The sequence below is a fragment of the Canis lupus genome, chromosome 21, assembly GCF_011100685.1.
Source record: "Canis lupus familiaris isolate Mischka breed German Shepherd chromosome 21, alternate assembly UU_Cfam_GSD_1.0, whole genome shotgun sequence".
NCBI lineage: Eukaryota > Metazoa > Chordata > Mammalia > Carnivora > Canidae > Canis > Canis lupus.
In genome coordinates this window covers 29,596,725-29,619,203 of record NC_049242.1, presented here as the reverse complement: position 1 = coordinate 29,619,203, position 22,479 = coordinate 29,596,725, and the positions used below count along the sequence as shown (strand labels likewise).

The window sequence follows — 22,479 nt, the reverse complement described above, 5'->3', positions numbered from 1 at the left end:
GCCTACTGCGTGCTCTGACTTGCCAATGAATTCCATCCCATGTGAATAAAGAGTTCTCAAGTAAAAACACATTAAGTTTATTGGTTTTTAGAGAAAAAAAAAACATTTTTTAGGTCACCTAGGTGGCTCAGTCAGTTAAGCATCCAGATCTTGATTTCAGCCCAGGTCACAATCTCACGGTCATGGGATCATGTCCCCCATCAGGCTCTGCACTCAGTGGGGAATCTACTTGAGATTCTCTCTCTTCTCTCTCTCATTCTGCTCCTCTCCAATTCTGTCTCTCATGCTCTCTCTCTTTTTAAAATAAATAAGTAAATCTTTTAAAAAAGAAAAAATACCTTTTAATAATTAATTCATTAAGATATACTGCAATATACATTTTATTAAAACATAGAATGAAGACAATAGTCAAGATGACTTTAACAATTCTTTAGGTTGAACTTGATAGAAATTTTGAAGATGGCAAACTTAAATACTACTAAAATAATCCTGAACTATTTATATTAACTTCTAAAATTATTTTTCTTTTTCCAAATATTTATTGTGGTGGAATAGAGATGACACAAAATTTATTATGAAAACCATTTTAATATACAGTTTATTGGTATTAAGCACATTCGTATTGCTGAGTGAGCATAAACATCTACCTCTAGAATTCTTTTCATCTTGCAAAACTAAAACTCTGTAAGTATTAAAGAAAAATTCCCCATGACCTTCTCCCTTCTGCCTCTGAAAGCCGCTGAGATGTTAAATCATTATTATTGTTCACAGTGGTCACTATTTCATAACATGCAATTATCTGGTGAATGTTTCAAAACCATCTGAAATAAAAACAAAAGAGGGCTTTATGCAAAAAAATCATCCAGAGTTTAGCAGTAGTTGCAGTAACCGTGCAGCATAGAACTAGTTCTCTGGACTAAATTTACAGAAGTTTTGTCCTCTGCTTTGTTTGTGTTTTATTTTTTAATCTTCCCAGTGATTCTTTGAGCCATTATTTCTCTTTTAGGTTTTATTTATTTATTTATTTATTTATTTATTTATTTACTCAACACACCTACAATTATGTATCATTGCTTGAAATTAAGAATTGTGATTGAAATTACTAGTGAAAAATGTGTGATGGATATATCCTTCATGCAGTAAATATCTATGGAGCATCTCCTATGTGCCCAACAGACTTGACAAAGAGGAAAGACATGGTCTTGTGTTTTCATAAATGAATGTAGAGTGGTAGTTAATATACTGATGCTCAGGTTAGACTAGCTGGTTAGAACTTTGGCCTCATTACTTGCCATACATGAATCATTTGACAGTTGTTTTATCTTTCTGTGCATCCTTTTCCTCCCGTGGAAAAATAATTATAGCATCATCTACCTCACGTTTATGGTGTATGTTAAGTGAGGTAACATATACAGGACTAAATGTGGTGCCTGATATATAGTTCTTTGCAAATATTATAAGGAACCTTTAGTAGAGAGTGTAATTGTGTAGAGGGAGTGGTAGGCATTGAACCATTAGAGACAGGTGTGGTCAGTTTCAAAGAAGAGGAATTTTGGGGTGCTATAGAAACCACTGATCAATGTCCCTCAGAAATAAGGACACATGGGATGCCTGGGTGGCTCAGTGGTTGTTTGCCTTAGGCTTGAGGTGTGATCCTGGGTCCTGAGATGGAGTCTAGCACTGGGCTCTCCCCAGGGAGCCTGCTTCTCCCTCTGCCTATGTTTCTGCCTCTCTGTGTCTCTCATAAATAAGTAAATAAAATCATTTTTTAAAAAAATAAAGGAATAAAGACACAAAGCACTTTAAAAATTATTGGAAAATTGAATCCTCCAAAATATATACTACGGATAATAAATCATGATCAATTTTTGGGTTGCAAGTTGGTTTATCATTAAAAAGTAAATTTTTAAAGAAGTGTTTTTAAAAAGATTTAATTGGAAAATTTAATGTGGAATTTAATTTAATGTGGAAAATCCTACAAGGTCAATTAAAATAACTATACATACTAAAAAGTAAATACAGAAAGGTACAGGGATACATGGTCAACATATAAAAATCACATTTATTTCTATATATTAGAAGCAAATATTAATAATTAAAAATTAATTAACAATTGGAAAATGGACTTTTAAAGCATTTAAAGAGTGCTACAATATAATATTAAGCAATATATTTTCGAAATATGTGCAAACCTAAAATCAACAATACGAACAACATTGTGTTGGCAATGATGTGGACAAAAAGGAACCCTCTTGTATTTTTTACAGGAATGCAAAGTAAAGAGAACCCTCTGGAGAACAGTGTGGAGGCTCCTAAAAAAGTTAAAAAATAGAACTACCCTATGATCCAGGAATTGCACTACTAGGTATTTACCCAAAGAATACAAAAATACTGGTTCAAAGGGGTACATGCATCCCAATGTTTATAGCAGCATTATCAACAGTAGCCAAATTATGTATAAAGCCCAAATGTCCACTGACTGCTAAATGGATGAAGAAGATATATATATGCAATGGAATATTCCTCAGCCATAAAAAAGAATGAAATCTTGCCTTTTGCAATGATGTGGATGAGCTAGAGTGTATTATGTGAAGTAAGTCAGTCAGAGAAAGACAAATACCACATGACTTCACATAGAGAACAAACTGAGGGTTCTGAGGGTTTAAATGGGTTATGGGCATTAAGGAGGACACTTGTGATGACCACTTGTGATGACGGCGGAGTGTTGTATGTAAATGATGGAATCACTAAATTGACTCTCGAAACCAATATTACACTATTTGTTACTTAACTGCTATTTAAATAAGTAAAGAGTTGAAATGGAAGAGAGAAATAAGAAATCAGTATGAAATATAACACACAGTTTCAAAAAATTTAAAATAAATGAAAATAAAAGCACTTTTGTGATCTTGTGGAATGTTCCTTAAATAGGATCCCCAAAGAAAATTTATTCATAGTAAAACAGAAATTTGACTTAAACAAATTGAAGAATTTCCATTGAATAATGGAAAGTGTACACTAAAATTCACAGATATATGACTGGCTAGAGGAATACTAATAATATCTAGTCAAAAAGGGACTCTAAGACTTAAAATATGCACAGATTTTGAAAAATATGCAAGAAAAACAAAAATTAGTAGAAAAAACAGGCAAAGGGTATCAAGATATAAATCACAGCTTGAAAATCACAAATGGCTAACACCACTCAGTTATATGAACACCATTCAGTTATGAGGAGAAAATCAAACAAAAATAAAAAGATATTATGTTATTTCCACCAAACTTAAAAAAAGGTAGCATCAAACGGTACGAGGAATGTGAAAAATGAAGAAACTATAAAAATTTTATAGTTATGCTAACAAATTATTTTATTAATATTTTGGAAATAGATTTGGTAATTTCTACGGAATTAAATATTTTTATGCACCGTGAGTTTAAAAATTCCCACTCCTACACACACTACTATTTTAGGACTAGAAGATAAATATCCGAGGATATTGACAATAATAGTATTTTTATTTACAATGGATTATAGGTATTTGTGTGTTGTCTACTCACATAAAATAGAAAATGCATATCATGGAAATTGAATAGCAATCAAAAAAATGATATACACAGAGCAACAGGAATGGTTGTTACGATTTAGTGTTGAGTCAATAGCCAAACTGTGGAAAGAGCCTCGGTGTCCATCGAAAGATGAATGGATGAAGAAGATGTGGTTTATGTATACAAATGGAATATTACTCAGCCATTAGAAATGACAAATACCCACCATTTGCTTCAACGTGGATGGAACAGTAGGGCATTACGCTGAGTGAAATAAGTCAATCGGAGAAGGACAAGCTTTATATGGTTGCATTCATTTGGGGAAAAATAATAGGGGAAGGGAGAAGAAATGGGTAGGAAATATCAGAAAGGGAGACAGAACATGAAGACTCCTAACTCTGGGAAACGAACTGGGGGTGGTGGAAGGGGAGGTGGGCCGGGGGTCGGGATGACTGGGTGACAGGCACTGAGGGGGGCACTTGACGGGATGAGCACTGGGTGTTATTCTGTATGTTGGCAAATTGAACACCAATAAAAAATAAATTTATTTAAAAAAAATTTAGTGTTAAAAAAAAATTAGTGTTGAGTGAAAACTAAGATAACGTCTGATTTATGATCCAATATCATTTATAAAATTCAATATCCAGATCACTCTTTCATAGGTGGACATGTAGTTATGTTAGCAAACTTATGATTAATTACACATATTTTAAAAACACTGGATTTTTCACTTTTCTACAGAGAAAAGAAATAGGAATAATGTTGGGATATGACAAAGACAGAAAAATAAAAATAGCAATAAAGAAACTGATGATGATGGCACAGCACAGGGATTATACTCAATGGTACTGTAATAGTTTGTGGTGATAGACGGTAGCTCCACCTGTGGTTAGCAGAGCATAACTGTATACACAATCGAATCACCACATCTTCTTTATCCATTCATCTTTCGATGGACACCGAGGCTCCTTCCACAGTTTGGCTAATGTGGACATTGCTGCTAGAAACATCGGGGTGCAGGTGTCCCGGCGTTTCACTGCATCTGTATCTTTGGGGTAAATCCCCAACAGTGCAATTGCTGGGTCGTAGGGCAGGTCTATTTTTAACTCTTTGAGGAACCTCCACACAGTTTTCCAGAGTGGCTGCACCAGTTCACATTCCCACCAACAGTGCAAGAGGGTTCCTCTTTCATCCTCTCAAAAATAATGAAAACTAAAAAATCTAAAGAAACTGATGATGCTTGCTCCCATAATTTGAAGGATATGAATAATTCACATGAGGTTCAAAATGAAAATGAAAAAGAAACAAATTGTGTTTTGAAGTATACAGTTGTAAATATATTGCATTTAAAAAATCTTTCATCTACAAAAAATTACTATAACATTTTCTCTTTTATTTTTTTTTAAGATTTTACTTATTTATTCATAGACACAGAGAGAGAAGCAGAGACACAGGCAGAGGGAGAAGCAAGCTCCATGCCAGGAGCCTGACGTGGGACTCCATCCCAGGTCTCCAGGATCACACCCCAGGCTGCAAGCGGCGCCAAACCGCTGCGCCACCGGGGCTGCCCAACATTTTCTCTTTTAAAAACATACTGCATTTTCTCATTAATATGTTTTTCAAGTTACTCTAGCATTATTATCATTATGATGCCATCATAAAAATCATGATAATTAACATCAGTGCATTACATAGCATGGTTTGGGAGGGTTTATCAAACGATTACGTGCAGGAAGCTCATGAGAACTTCTGAATGAGCTTATTGGACCCATGGAAGGCACTGAGTGTTCATGTGCAAAGGAGTGTGAATGTGGATGGACAGATGGATATAACAACTTTACATCCAGGATGGATGTAGCACCCCTACATCCAGGAGACTAGCTGCCTACAGAGCACCCAGTCAATGTTGGGCTAGATTAACAGAGCTCCTCACTTTTAGAGAGAAAGAAAATAATTTCCTTCTCACACCTGCCTGCCTGTCTGTCCCAGGAGGACATTTTAATCCCAAAGAGTAGGGATGGCAAAAAGTTCCCAGATGCCTATGTCCCTCAAGCCCTGGAGCTATAACTACACCAGATACTTGAAAAACTAACCAGAACTCCAGTATTGTTGGGGCCAGCCCCCCTGCTCACATCCTCTGTAGGTGAGTCTGGTAAGAGGGTGCCTGAGAGGCAACTATACCAAGATTAGCCAGAACATGGGGAACATCTCTCTCTTCAGTCCAGATCTGTGCTCCATTCCATTCCTGAGTCAGTACAGCTGAAGTACTTGGAAAATGGGGTAGTAGAGACTGCCTCCTGTCCCAGGTCAGGAAGCACATGTGAGAATCTGTGTTCTGGGACCTGCCCTTTTTGCCTTTTGCCTTTTCCTGATCTTTTGCTGGGTGGTGAAGAAGGAGATGCAGAGAAGCAGAAATTTGTCCATAGGAGATTAAAGTAGGGAGCCTGGAAAGTACATCTTGTGGAGCTTAATTTAGATGATTTGGAGTTTTCTTTCTTTTCTGTTTTTAGGATTTTTTTTATATATTTGAGAGAGAGAAGGAGAGAGTGTGCATGCAAGTGGTGGTGGGTGTGGGGTGGAGATAGAGGGAGAGGGAGAAGCAGACTCGTCACTGATCAGGAAGCCAGACCTGGGCTACATCCCAGGACCCTGAGATCAAGAACTGAAATGATGTCAGATGTTTAGCTTATTGAGCCACCCAGGCACCCCTAGATGATTTGGAGTTGTCAACTGTACATATTAAAGTGTCAGGGCTGTAGAGCAAAGAATCTGTACATAAATGCATGAATCATGGGGGAAGAATTAAATTTCATCTAAATAACATTAGAGGCTGAAGACAGAGCTGACAGTTGGGGTCGGTGGAGTCAGCAAGCAGTTCTTCAGAGTAAGGTCAATCTAGAGAATTTCTAAAAACTATGCTGTAAAAACAGAAAACTATGCCCGGAAAGTCACTGAGGTACCTGTGACGGGTTGCACTCATTAATGTCCTAAACCTTATTTGAGAGAGCTGTTCCAAGTCCTGTCTGAATTTCTGGAGTTAGGCCGTCCCTACAATCATCATCATCATCATCATCATCATCATCATCATCATCATCATCATCAAGAATAAGAGACACAACATAAAAGAAAACAGAAAGACAATTGTACTCCGAGTAGGGAAAGCAGGAGTCATAGTTGTACGTGTAAGAAAAGGGGAGATTCGAGATTTCTAGAAAACTGTCCAAGAATTGCAGGAACATGCGTGATTGGAGGCAAGAGAGAGAAACCTAAAAACATATAAAACAAAATGCCAGATAAGATATTCATTTCTACATCACTGTGGTCACACAGGACACAGGTGTTTTCACATATTCACTGGTTTGATCCTTTTATTTCTTCCACATCTGAACCCTACTGTAAAGAAATAGCAATTCAATTAAGAGTGAAACTTGAATGAATCAAACATCTATAAATAAACCATTCTCGAGTCCTCTATACTGCTTAAAGTGAGAGGAATGACCCGGGAACACCACACAAAGGATAAACAGATGAATTCACATGGCTCTGGATGATCTTCTAGAACTCACATGTCAGCTAAGCAAAGCCAATTAGTCTAAATTCATGTATCATGTTACTAGCTAATTTTTATCCTAATTTTACAGATCACTGAAAGAAAACTGTAGAAATATTTGGCAAAATATGACAGCACACCAAAATGGCACCATCTCCACTGGGGCTTCAGAGTTTCTCCTGAATTGTTTTGTCAGGTCCCCCACTTGGCAGCTCTGGTTATCCCTGCCCCTCGGCCTCTTGTTCCTCGTGGCCATGGGGGCCAATGGTGTTCTCCTGATCACCATCTGGCTGGAGGCCTCTCTACACCAGCCCCTGTACTACCTGCTGAGCCTCCTCTCCCTCCTGGACATTGTTCTCTGCCTCACTGTCATCCCCAAGGTCCTGGCCATCTTTTGGTTTGACCTCAAGTCCATCAGCTTTGATGCCTGCTTCTTACAGATGTTCATCATGAATTTCTTCTATGCCATGGAGTCCTGCACATTCATGGTCATGGCCTATGACCGCTATGTGGCCATCTGCCACCCACTGAGGTACCCATCCATCATCACAGAACAATTTGTAGCTAAGGCTGCCATTTTTATTTTGGCCAGGAATGCTATTTCTACATTGCCTATCCCCATTCTCTCATCCAGACTCCATTATTGTGGGAGAAATGTCATTGAGAATTGCATCTGTGCCAATATGTCTGTCTCCAAGCTCTCCTGTGATGATGTCACCATCAATCGTCTCTACCAGTTTGCTGGAGGCTGGACACTGCTAGGATCTGACCTCGTCCTCATCTTCATCTCTTACAGCCTCATACTTCAAACTGTGATGGGATTAAAGGCGGAGGGTGCTATGGCCAAAGCCCTGAGCACATGTGGTTCTCACTTCATCCTTATCCTCTTCTTCAGCACCGTCCTTCTGGTCTTTGTGCTCACTCATATGGTGACAAAGAAGGTGTCTCCACCATTGAGCAAGATGTTCCAGTTTTGCTCAATGTCCTCCACCATGTCATCCCTGCAGCCTTGAACCCCATTGTTTATGGAGTGCACACCCAGGAGATCAAACAAGGAATCCAGAGATTACTGAAGAAGGGATGGTAGTGAGGACAACTAGATCTCTGCATTCCTAATACAGGATGAGTTTTGACTCAATAATGGGTGAGTGGGCTGAAAGTCATGTCTATGAGTTATAATTCAAAGTGGGTACATGTGATATTGTCTTCTTTAATAAAACTTAAGGTTTAATAGTTAGTTTTGCTTCCTCTTATTTCTCCTTTAAAACTATCCCTGACCCCTTTTGCTTTCTCCCATCCATACGATCATATTTTAAAAGAAACTGGAATTTCCTAGGTAGGTTCTAAAGTGAGAAATCCATATTTCTGAATATACAGCTGTTAATATGTCATGTCTTTATATTCTTGAATATACAGCTACAGATATTTTTGGGTAGAGTTGCGTAGCGAGTAACGGGTTCTTATTCTTTTTTCCACAGAAGTGAGTATATTGGAGACAAAGAACTAAGAGTGAAATTTCAGTCAGTGAATGTTGGAAGTTTGCTTGTGACCTATTATTGGTTTTGCAATTGGGTGGTCTTTCAAAATGTGCATTGCAAGAGGACAGGGACTTCACATGGATTTCTTACTGTGCAACAATTATCAATGAGTTTCATTAGACTTATGAGACTCCTAAATTCTCCTCCAAAGTGGCTTTGTGCTTTGGACATATATCTTTTGGATCCAAGGTGTCATAGTTTACTGTATGCACACATAGCTCTAGTAATGAATTAAATACAGATTGTAAGGATTGTAATATAAGATCCAGTAATGAATCTAAGTATCAAAAATATAATATCTGAGCATAGTTTTGTATTAATCAGACAGCTTCCTTTTTAATAAGATTTATTTGGGAACACCTGGGTGGCTCAGTTGATTAAGAGTCTTCCCTTGGCTCAGGTCATAATCTTGGTACCCTGGGATTCAGCCTCAAGTCAGGCTCCATGCTTAGCAGGGAGCCTTTAAGTAGACTCTGTTGAGCCTGGAGCCAGACAGGGATTGGTTCTCACCACCCATGAGATCATGACCTGAGCAGAAACCAAGAGTCAGAAGCTTTAACCAACTGAGCCAGCGAGGCACTCCAAATTGATCAGGTTTTTTTTCTCTTTTCATAGAGATTTTCTTTATTTATTTGAAAGAGAGAGAGAGGGAGAGACAGAGAGAGAGAGCCTGTGCAGGGGGAGGAGGCAGAGGGAGAGGCAGAAGCAGACTCCCCACTGAGCAGGGAACCTGATGTAGGACTAGATCCCAGGACCCTGGGATCATGACCTGAGCCAAAGGCACACATTTAACTGATTGAGCAACCCATGCTCCCCAAACCGGGTAGTTTCTAAGCACACCTTGTGTTCTCTGAATTCTGTTAGCTATTAAAACATAAACATAGATAGCACATTTTTTTAAATCAGTCTCTTATTTGTTGCCAATGGGAATGAGCCCCAGCTGTCCACAGCAATAACTTACTCATCCATGCATCCTGCATTGCCCCTGAACCAAAAAAGAACAACTTCCCTCATCATGGTCAATATAGTGAATCACATCCGATTCTGCATCCTGTGATGAACTGGCATAGAAACTAAAGGGGTATAAGGTGGTGGTCTGCAAACACATGTCTATTTAAATTCGTAGTATAGTCCCTGCATAAGCCATAGCTCATGGCAGATAAAGGTGGATAAAAGTAAATTTTACCAAGTTGTATCCTCAGTAACAACTACTGTGCCAGATGTGGCATCTTAAATACACAAGGTCTCTAGCATTTCTTATGCAGATATTGTTCTGGCTGATGTGTTCCCATCAGTTACTCCCCACCAAGAAAATATCCCAAGAGCAGTTTGTACTGAATTCTACCAAGGCAACGGTGCAAATTCAAGGACTTTCTCTAGCTACAGTAACTGTTCTTATCTTTGTCACAATATAGACTTAAAGAACCTAGAATGTTTTAAATGATTTTTTTAATAAAAGAATTTTAAAAGAATGTGTTTGTTGTCTTTATTTTTATTTATTTCTAAGTTTTAGTTTAATTAACATACATATTAGTTTCAGGTGTATAATACTGTGATTCAACAATTATACACATTCCTCAGCGCTCATCATGATGTTTTATAAATAGTTAAAAATAGACCTGCCCTACGACCCAGCAATTGCACTGTTGGGGATTTACTCCAAACATTCAGATGCAATGAAATGCCGGGACACCTGCATCCCAATGTTTCTAGCAGCAATGTCCACAATAGCCAAACTGTGGAAGGAGCCTCGGTGTCCATCGAAAGATGAATGGATAAAGAAGATGTGGTCTATGTATACAATGGGATATTACTCAGCCATTAGAAACGAGAAATACCCACCATTTGCTTCAACATGGATGGAACTGGAAGGTATTATGCTGAGTGAAGTAAGTCAATCGGAGAAGGACAAACAGTGTATGTTCTCATTCATTTGGGGAATATAAATAATAGTGAAAGGGAATAGAAGGGAAGGGAGAAGAAATGTGTGGGAAACATCAGAAAGGGAGACAGAACATAAAGACTCCTAACTCTGGGAAATGAACTAGGGGTGATGGAAGGGGAGGAGGGCGGGGGGTGGGGGTGACTGGGTGACGGGCACTGAGGGGAGCACTTGACGGGATGAGCACTGGGTGTTATTCTGTATGTTGGTAAATTGAACACCAATAAAAAATAAATTCATTATTAAAAAAAAAACTAGGGAAAAGGCCTTCAGGACAGGAATCAGTATCATCTGGATTTCTAATTTCTCCAGGAGCATATACTGAAAAGAGATTCCTTGCAAAATCATATTTGTCATAAATCAGATTGAAATATAACATTTGCTTTTTCTTCTACTCCCCATTCTGGTTAGTTGGTCTATCTTTCAATATCACACTATCTTAATTAGGCAGTTTCATAAAAATTCTTGAAGTGTGTAACCACATATGTCTTCTCTTTTAGGTTCTTTGCATTACCTTGTGCATTGAAAATCAACTTGCCAAAATATCTGTTGACATCTTTATTTGAATTGCATTTAATCTATATACCAATTTGGAAAGATTTGCATTACTGAAACTTCTAGTCCACAAACGTGATATATTTTTTTATTTATTTTAAGTCTTGATTTATTTTTCTCACCAATATATTCTAATTTCAGTGCAGACAACTGGGACGTCTTTATTCTGAGGTATTTGGTATTTTTGATGCAATTAAAAATGGTATTGATTTATGAATTTCATTTTCCATTTTTTGTTTGTTTCTAGTTGGGACTTGTAATCGATTTTTGTGTATCGAATTTCTAGGTAGCAAACTTACTAAATTTACTTATAAATTCAAATATTCTGTTTATTGGTACTTTTGGATGTTTCTATCCAAAGAATGAAATTATTTGCAAATAATGACATATTTACTTCTTCCTTTCCAATCTTTATACGTTTCCCCTTTTTTTTTCTCAGCATTTACTATTTTTAGCACTGAGTATGATATTGGCTATAGATTTTGGGAAGATAACCTTTAACAGATAAGGCAATTCCGTTCTATTTGCACATTCCTGAGATTATTTTCATTATCAATGGATGGTGAATTTTTTTACATGATTTTTTTGAATCTACTGAGAAATTTATATTTCCCCATCCATTATTTAAGTTTAAAGAGGTGAATTAAATGTAGATCAATTTTTAATGATTAAAGTTGACTTTTCATTCCCATAATAGACCTCATTGTTCATAATGTATTAATTTTTGTTGTTTTATACTCAATTTCAAATATTTCGTTAAAATTTGTATATCTATGTTCATGAGAGATGGTGGTTTATAATTTTCTTGTAATTCCTGTCAGTATTTGATGCTGGGTTTATGATGACCTCAAAAATACATTGGAAAATATTCTCTCAGTTCCTATTTTCTGAAAGCATTTATGTATTTCTTCTCTCACTCTTTAGAATATTTCACCATGAAGGTAATCTAGGCCCAGAGTTTTTTCTATGGAAAAATTTTCAATTTGCTTTAATCTTTAATGGATATGGAACAACACAGATTTTTTTTTCTTTTTGTCTTTTGCCATCTTTGAAAAGTTGTATTTATTAAGGAATTTTTACATTATGTAACTGTCAAATTAATTATCATAGGGATTCATAGTATAGTTTTATTACATTTAAAATATCTCTAATTCAAATGTATTTTTAAAAAATTAAAATTTATGTTTTATGTTTCTAAAAGTTTATATCTTATTATTTTTCAAAACATAACTTCTGACTTTGATATTTTCTATTATATATTTTTTTGCTTTATTGTTTTTTGTATTTGTATTCTTTTTTATCTTCTACTTTTTGGGGTTTAATTTTCTGATTTGTTTTGTTTTCTTTAGCTTTTTGAATTAGAGCTTAGTTCTGTGGGTCAGAAGTCAAGTCATGGCTTAGTTTGGTTTTCTTCTTCAGGGTCTCCTCATATTACATTCAATTTTTCGCCAGGACTGTAGTCCCATCTGAGGCTCTATCTATCTATCTATCTATCTATCTATCTATCTATCTATCATCTTAGAGAAAGACAAATACTGCATGAACTCACTTATATGTAGAATAGAAAATTTAAGACTTCACAAATACAAAAAACAGACTTGTGGTTGCCAAAGATACAAGGTAGAGAGGTTGTGGAAATGGGTAAAGGTGGTCAAATTTTAAGTTAAAATTTTTTTTTAATAAAGCAATTACGTAAAATTAGCAAAGTGATTTTTTAAAAATGTGGTGACACATGAAACAAGGACATGTCTCTTCTCAGCAACCATATTGAGCTTAACTTCTGCCATAAACTTATGGGCATCAAATTAACATTTTTAATGTGCTTATTAAGTGCCAGACACTAAGCTTGGGCTGGGAATATGAGAAATTTGGAATGTAACTCAAGAGTTTTTTGTAACTTACTAGGTTATGCTATCGCACAGCCAAGGTTGAGAATGGTAGTGTGGAAAAAGTTCAGGCTTCAGGAATCCAAGCAACATGGATTTACCTTGGCTTAATTGCTGTAATCTTAGAATCATTTGACTTCTATGAGCTTTAGTTTCTTCATCTAGGGCCAACAGAAAAACTTCTCATGGAAAATGTATAGGTAAAGTAAGAATGTATAAGAAGTGTCTGGCATATAGTAGGTATTCAATTAAAAGTAACTCTGTGGAAAGGAGAAATTGGAAGAAATAAAAGAAAAAGAGAACTCAGCCAACTTAATTCCTTGATATTTTGATGAGATCAATGTTATGAAATGTGATATAATAGACCCTAAGAAGGGTCTTTCAAAACCCAACACTTCAAAAACACATGCAGAAATGTAGCACCCTCCAAAAACAGACAAGTACCAGGTATCTAGTGCCAAAGAAAGACTTCCTTCCCCTCACCCCCCAGAAAAAATTCTCATCACAAGAAAAAAGTTGTAGCATCTGAATTGATGGATATTAACTAAACATATTATGGTAATCATTTTGCAATACACATATATCAAATCATCATGTATATTTTAAACAATGTTAAATATTAATTATATCTCAACAAAACTGGAAAAATAAAAGATAAAATGATACATAAGGAGAAATACTGTAGAAATATTAATTTCAATACAAGACATTCATCAAAATCAAATTTCAGTACAAAAGAAAGTAGGAGAGTCTAATGGGGAATGTCATTCAAATGATGTTTGGAAAAATGATGGACCACAAATTCTTAAAAGAGAAGTCTTAAGTTACTACTAGAAAATAATCCTCAGAAACATAGAACTAATGTGTGACATAATTAAAGAGGGGATTGAAAGATAGTTCAATGCACTTATCTGTGAAAAATCAAACACTAAAGTTTCTATGCCTGGAAAACTGTCAACAGCTACACCAGCCACAGCCCAGAATGGGGTGTTAGTGGACATGGTAGAGTCTGGGAGAGGTGTGCCTGTGATGTGATGGGAAGTTCTAAGTTCCTTATAGGAGGCATATGGGATAAAGTGAGGATTACAGGGTCATGAGGCTGAAAATAATGAGGAAAAGGACACATAACACATTATATAGTACAACTCCTCCCCCTTCCCTGCAAAAGCCCTAAAAAAGTGTCAATCTTCTTAATAAACAACAACAACAAAAACAAAACTGAAGAATCTTAGTAGAAAGAAAAGGAAAGAAGAAAGAAAGAAAGAAAAAAAGAAAGAAAGAAAGAAAGAAAGAAGAAAAAGAAAAGAAAAGAAAAGAAAAAAGAAAAGAAAAGAAAGAAAAGAGAAAGAGCCATCCAGGTAAGACTGTACAGATGGAAAATCTTAACAGGCTCTATGAGGATCTGAGGACCCAGAAGATGGCACATCTGCCGTGAGTGTATGGGGATTGTCCAGAGTAAAGCACTTGACCCAAGCCAAAGTTCTGGGGTAACATATATACTTCTGCCCAACCAACTCCTCATGACACAAAAGTCATGTCTGAAAGAGGAGGCAGGAGAGGGATCTATGCTCTTTGTAAATCAGAGGGCAGACATCTCTTTAAGTATAAAGTTTACTTCTTTAGTGGCCAAATACTCCCACTCCAATTGAGCTCCATCTGGCTAAGGTTTGGCAGGACTCTCAGATAAGGAATCAGTCAAGGCAAATTCCCAAGTGACCACAAAATCCAGGAAAGGAAGATTTCCTTTGAAGTAATAGGAAACAAGGAATCACAGAATGTTTTCATTGTTGTCTGAGATAAAAGAGTCAGAACTCATTCTGGGATTAAAAAGTAAAATTTACTTTCCAATATAAAAGTAATTCCTGACTTTTATTAATAATTCCAAAGGTGGATATGATCCTTTTACCTCTTACAACCTTCTCAGCAGCTTCTGGATTCCTTGGTTGATCTCCTTAGTTCTCACACCATAAACAATGGGGTTCAGAGCTGGGGGGATGAGGTGGTGCAGGATGTTGAGTAGGATGGGGACATCTGGGGGAATTCTCTTCCTGGCCAGGTTAGTGATGACCAGAACCAACAGGACTGTGCTGAAGAAGAGGATGAGGATGAAGTGGGAACCACATGTGCTTAGGGCCTTGGCTGTAGCACCCTCAGCCTTGATCCTTAGCACAGCTTTCAGGATGAAGGAGTAGGACAAAACAATAAGGATGAGGTCAGAGCCCAGTAGGGTCCAGCCTGCCACAAACTGGTAGAGCCGATTGAAGGTGATGTCATCACAGGAGAGTTTGGACACAGACAGGTTAGTGCAGATGCAGTTCTTGATAATGTTTTCTGCACAGTATCTAAGCCTGGAAGAAAGAACAGGAACAGGAAGAGAAAAGATACTATTCCTGGCCACAATAAATATGGCAGCTCTAACCACAAATTGGTCAGTGATGATGGATGGGTACCTCAGTGGGTGGCAGATGGCCACATAGCGGTCATAGGCCATGACCATGAATGTGCAGGACTCCATGGTCAAAAAACTGTTCATGATGAACATCTGGAGGAAGCAGGCTGAGAAGCTGATGGACCTGAGATCAAACCAGAAGATGGCCAGGACCTTGGGGATGACAGTGAGGCAGAGCACAATGTCCAGCAGGGAGAGGAGGCCGAGTAGGTAGTACATGGGCTCGTGCAGAGAGGCCTCCAGCAGGATAGTGATCAAGAGGGTGGCATTGGCCCCCATGGCCAGGAGGAAGAGGAGGCTGAGAGGCAGGGACAGCCAATGCTGCCAACTCTGGTAGTTAGGGAAGCAGATGAGGAGGAATTCAGAGACTGGAGCAGTGGAGTAGTTGCTGGATGAAGCCATGTAAAGTATCCTGATCACACTGGAAATACAGAGTTTCTAAAAATATAGGACAAAATATATTTTAAAAGACTATGTGTTCTAGATATAGCAAAACTCGGGTTTCCATTGGGGGCGCTAAACCTGTTTAATGAAATTTTCAAATCATCATTATTATTGCCATCATCGTCATCATCATCATCATCAATCATTGCTGATATTTAACCAAATACTTACTATGTGCCAGTTCTAAGTTGAATGCTTTATAATGATTACCTTATTTCATCCTTTATAAAAAACCGTTTATGAGTAATTAATAGTTATCTTAATTTCACAGATAATGAAAGTGTACAGGAAAAGGGGGACAGAAGAGTTTAATCAAAATTTGATAACCAGTAAGTGGTGAGACCAGGACTGTGACAAGAGTCTGACTGTAGAGTCTCTGTTTTCAGTCTCTACACATTATTTAGCTTCAACAAGCACAATTAACTGACCCTACCTTCCCTCAGAGTTTAGAAGGAATAGCTATGTTTAGCGGATTGTGTGGAGGTCCTAGAAAAACCAAGCCCCCTACTCCATAGATATGGACAGAGTCTGACTTCAGCTCCCTACTCCATAGATATTTTTATTCAGGAAATAATTGGATTAGAGGTACAACATCCTTGACTGCACCCAACAGCAATAATTTCCTCCAGCCTTAAGGGGATTTCACTTTGGGGCATAATGTTTATCTCTTTCTTACTGGATTATTTGCCGTTGTTTTTCTTTGGAAGCTTAAAGAGTAGTTTTGTTCATTTAGCCCTTTCAGATGAGCCTGCGTTTTATATTCTGGTGACAGAGGCAGTCAGTACTGAGGGGTACACTAGAAGGGTTTAAAAATTGTCAAGTACTGGATTAGATAAGTGATGGAGATTAAGGAATATACTTGTGATGAACACTGGGTGATATATGGAATTGTTGAAACACTGTAGCATACACCTGAAAGTAATATAATACTGTATGTTAACTATTTGGAATTTAAGTAAAAACTTAAAAATTTGTATGACTATTTTTTAAAATGACTTAACAATGACTATTTTTTAAGTAAAAAAACAAGTCTTTGAGGGGGTCCAAAAGAAAAATACATTTTGAAACTTAGAAGGAAGGATAAATATCCTGTTAGCCTGGGCAGGAAGTTGAGAGAGGCCTGGAGGCCACAGCAATATGAAGAGTTTAGGCCTAAAAATAGCTACTATTCCATGTCTGGAGGATTGAGTAGAGTGGTGTTATCTCCACCTCCCCCATGTGGGTTCCTTGGCTTGTAGGACTCTAGAAGGACTTTGGAATCCCTTGCTATAGTGGCAACAAACTAACCAGTCACAAGAATTCCATCCAAAGTTGAGCCACTCTAATCATGGGGCCTTGACTGAGGCACTGTTAACCCTTTCCTTTCCCACTCTGAGGGAGTCCAGGCTTAAACAGTTTACTCTGCCAAAAACTGTAAGGCATGTAAACCTATGAATCATTTTGGAGGCCACTTCCTGCTCTATTCTCTGGCTGAGTTGGTAGAGTCCTCTGAATTGTCTTGTGTTGCTGAAACTGTATCAAACATCTACCTGCTCCTGGAACAGTGGTCTTTCCTTTATACCAAGAGCCATTCCTTGTTTCAGGATGGACAGGAAGCAATGGAGTAGACAGACATTTCAAAATCAGAATCAGTAAGAATTACATGTAGGGGATGAGTAAAGAAAAACATTTGAGGATTAATTACTCAAAAATTGCCCCAAAATGTACTTGCTGCTCATATTGGGCCAAGTGATAGAAGAAAATGGAATAAAGCAGGGTCTTGAATTTCACATCACAGTGTTAGAGATGACTTTATGTTTTTGAACTTGAGTGACAGAAAGAATGAAATATTTCCTGAAAAATAGGAAAAGGGAATAAAAAAGGAAAGGGTTTTCAGAGTAAGCATATGAATTTACATTTGAAGTGTTATGCAGGAGATATTTGTAAAATATACAAGTAGAGTTTTCAAGCAATCATTCAAAATATAATATGCTTGGAGTCCAATAGGAAGTTCAAGTCTCAAAATGAAGATTAAAAAGAAATAAGGTAAAGAGGCAGTGAACATAGCCTAATGTGAAACTTGTGGAATCATTTTGTACACTTGAAACTAATGTGACATTGTGTCAAGTATACTGAAATAAAAAAAATAATTTTTATTAAAGATTTTATATATTTAATTCATGAGAGACACACAGAGAGAGGCAGAGACACAGGCAGAGGGAGAAGCAGGCTTCTCACAGGAAGCCTGATGTGGGACTCCATCCCCAGACACCGGGATCATGACCTGAGCCAAATCAATGATGCTCGACCACTGAGCTGCCCAGGCGTCCCATAAAATTAATTTTAAAAAGCAATGCTAATGGAATCATCACTGTCATATAAGAGACATCACTGAGAAATAGAGCTAGATACCTTTAGGAAAAGTATTCAAAATAGTTGAAGTTGACCAAAGGTAAAATGGAAGCTAGATAATAAGTCAGTTCTGGCATGTAAACCTATGTAGGTAGGAATTTTTATTTATTTATTTTTTAAGATTTATTTATTTATTCATTCAGAGATAGCGAAGAGAGAGGCAGAGACACAGGCAGAGGGAGAAGCAGGCTCCATGCAGGAAGCGCGATGTGGGACTCGATCCTGGGTCCCCAGGATCACACCTGGGCTGCAGGTGGCGCTGAACCGCTGCGCCACCAGGGCTGCCAGGTAGGAATTTTTTACCTGGTAAGCAGGATTGTCTGTGATTCCTTGTGGCTCAGATCAAATTATCCTAGCATGTGGAATCTATAATCTATAATCTGCTTTGATGAATTTCCGGGGTTTCTTTGGTGGGTGGTGGTGGTGGGTACTATCTTTTCCCCCCTCACTGCTAAACAAAGAAATGAATGGCCAAGTACTAAGAAGGATGACAGTAAAGGCTGTCATAGCCAAAGAAGCAGAAAAGAGCTGGGGAGTCATGGCAGACTAAGTAAGAGAAGGAGCCCAGGAGGCAAATAATTAGTATAGTTGGGAATCACTGATCCTACTCAGCTGTCCCATTGACAAGTCTCCTCTAGGAGAGTGATGTGTGCATGAGAAGGTATGAGACTACTGCCAGAGAAGATAATGAAGGTATTGATTTGATTCAAGGACTTTCATTTTTAATATCCCAGGTTTTACAAATACAGATTATTCACACACACACACACACACACACACACACACACACACACACACATCTTTCTACCTTTGTAGATTTCCAAGCAAACCAAAGACTCATGGGTTAAATATGGGGTAGAGATAGATCTCTTATGCATTTACATGTGTGATCAGGAAAATGACTCTTAGTATGAAATAGTGAAATAAGAAGATAGAAAACATATCCACTGGGTACCTTAAAAAAAAATATCCACTTTTTTGGAAAAGCTGTGTCCTTTCCATAAGCTCTTCTATATCCTGAGAATGACCTGATCTACCGAATAAACAAAAGAGTTGGTGCCTTCCCTGTACCTGGTCTTAATTAAGCATACAAATGTATAGCAAAAATTGGTATCCTAATTAATAGAGGAAGACACAATACGGTTGTGGTAATAAAGATCATCTTAGAAACAAACAGTGGGAAAGAGACAAATGTGCAGATGAACAAAGCAATGTTATATGGTTGAGAAGTTGGCTTCAGACAGAAATGAAACCCGGCTCTTATACTCATTAAAGGCCCTGAGAACTATTACACTCTATGATATATACACTCCTCATTTATGAAATAGATAAATGATATTTAACTTTAGGTGTTGCTGCAGAGAGACAAAGGCTATGATTTCCAGAAGTCCTGTGGGGTATTATGCTGAGTGAAATAAGTCAATCAAAGAAGGACAAACATTATATGGTCTCATTCATTTGGGGAATATAAATAATAGTGAAAGGGAATAGAAGGGAAGGGAGAAGAAATGGGTAGGAAATATCAGAAAGGGAGACAGAACATGAGCTCCTAACTCTGGGAAACGAACAAGGGGTGGTGGAAAGGGAGGTGGGTGGGGGGTGGGGGTGACTGGGTGACAGGCACTGAGGGGGGCACTTGATGGGATGAACACTGGGTGTTATGCTATATGTTGGCAAACTGAACTCCAATAAAAAAAAATAAAAAAGGAAATCAAACAAAACAAAACAAACAAACAAACAAACAAAAAACAGAGATCCTGTTAGGCCCAGAGACACGATAAGCTGAGAATATCAGAGAAGCATACAAAAATGAGGCAACATTCACCAGGAGGAGGGGACTCTCTTTGTAGGCAATGGTAAAAGAAGAAACTTCTATGTGGATGTTCAGTATGATGGGGTGCTAGGGGATGGTAGATCCTAGTTCTTTGGGGAAGCAGGAAGGAGAGTAGACTGTCACCAGACATGGTTAAGGTATACAGAGGTAGTCATGTGAGGTCACCCTGAGAGTAGTAGAGTATGCACTATAAGGGAAGCACAGAGGATTTGAATGGGGAAATGATGTGCTGTAGATGGAACACAGAGAATTACATAGAGGGGAGGGAGGCTTCTGGAGAGTTCTGAGGAATCCAAAGGAAAAGTGATGAAGATCTGAAGGAAGGCCATGCAGGTAGAGAAGAAGGATGTATCTGAGGCATGGTGAGAAAAGATGAGTGGGCAGAGAGACTGGAGTCCAGAATGTTACCAAGGATCTTTTAACTGATACAGAGAAGAACCAGTTTCAGACCTCCTATAACACTGATATTTTCTCCCAGGTGGTTACATATTTTCAGCTTAGTTTTAGTAAATTCCTCAAGAGCTGGGACCATTCTTCCTCTCTGTCTGTATTCTCCTTAGGGAAACTGAGGACTAATCTGAGAAATGAGGACTCATTGGCCATCTGGAGCATTGCTCTGATATTTAGTATCCAGTTCCATTCATTTGTACTGGGGGACTCACATTTACAAAGGGCTAACCTTGTTCTAAGTGCTATTGAACAAACATGGTCTCTGGCAATGATTGACAGTCTGGAAAGGTCAGATAAGCCTTGAATAAATAAAATATGACAGAAGACCCATACCCACATAAGAAAACAGACCAATCACCTTGGCTCATAGTGCAGACTAGTGTAGAAAGGAAGAATCTGATCCAGCCAGTCACAGGGCCTTGGTCTCCCAGCCATGATATGGGTGGGGGGTCTTTAAGTCTACAGAAGTTTGCAAACCCTGGATGGACACAAAATGACTCAGCCCCATCTCTGATGAAATCACAGCATAGGTCGGTCCCTTCCACTCAGCCTTTTACTTGATCTAAGCATGTTGGCAGCGTCGGCATGTACACCAGGCCCTATTGAAAGAGTTCCTTTTCCTTTACATACTAGGCTCCTGGACTCTTCTCCCCTCCTCGTTATCTCCTTCCTCACAATCATCCTGCTGAGTCCAGCTGGAAACTCACCAGTTTTAGAAGGCTGCACTGCTGCTGTTTCTGGCTGCTGGAGAAAGCACTGAACTGGCATCTCTGAGGCTGGTTTTATGAACTCTGACTCCACTATGGTCCCCACTCCCCATCACAGGAGTTGGTGTCCTTGTTAAGCACTTGGGCCCTGGAGGCCCTCTGGTCTATTTTCCAAGAGAATATATTGTAAAAGGCTTACTGCAGCATTGTCAATAATGTAAGGGCAGGAGAGATCAAAGGCTCTAGGGGAATCTAAATAAAGAAACTCTAGGAAGAGAAGGTTAAGAAAACTGTGTGAGGAGAATCTTCTTTGGTGAAATTTATATGGATGCATCTGTGGGGAAGAACTGACTAAACTATCCTCAACCCTATAACTCTGTGGAGGAGGTCACAGAGGAAGACCCCCAGCCATCAAAGGATGATGGATCTTTAATTTTTATCTTCTCTTGTCAGGAAATTGCCAAATTTTTACTCCATTTCTTACTGACTTTTTTTCAGGATTGGCAAAGTCCTCAGAGTAGAAGAAGCTTTAAATTCTGGGTTTTCCTTTCTTTTTTTTTTTTTTTAATCTTCTCTTAGATTTTGACTCTTCCTCCTTAACTCATTCGTGCTTTAAAATATAAATATTTATTTTATTATTCCAAACAGGTTTTTATTAGTGAAAATTTAGCTGGGTAGGATTTGAATATCAACAATTGTTTTTTACATATAGTAATTGAATGTTATATATAATATATACATTATATACATATAATGTATAATATATACATTATATATAACATATAATAAGTATGCATTAACATATAATATGTACAACATATAATATTTTTTGCATTTTAAATGATCATACAAATAAAGAACACTGAAATATCAGAAAGGGAGACAGAACATGAAAGACTCCTAACTCTGGGAAATGAACTAGGGGTGGTGGAAGGGTTAGGTGGGCGGGGGGTGGGGGTGACTGGGTGACGTGCACTGAGGGGGGCACTTGACGGGCTGAGCACTGGGTGTTATTCTATATGTTGGCAAATTGAACACCAATAAAAAATAAATGTATAAAAAAACAAAGAACACTATATACATATATATGTATATTTCCACAACTTTCTGTTATCTATTGGTTTTCTTTTTAAGATTTTATTTATTTATTCATGAGAGACACACAGAGAGAGAGAGAGAGAGAGAGA

General features: G+C 37.8%; 1 protein-coding gene and 1 pseudogene across 1 annotated transcript; one reads left to right on the top strand and one right to left on the bottom strand.

Annotated features, from left to right (window-relative positions):
* Nucleotides 7,225–8,174, top strand: OR56A6P (olfactory receptor family 56 subfamily A member 6, pseudogene; annotated as a pseudogene).
* Nucleotides 14,927–15,868, bottom strand: OR56A4 (olfactory receptor family 56 subfamily A member 4). The gene is given in 1 exon segment (NM_001389018.1): nucleotides 14,927–15,868. A coding segment is annotated over 1 exon segment (942 nt).
* Nucleotides 15,869–22,479: the final 6,611 nt, after the last annotated feature.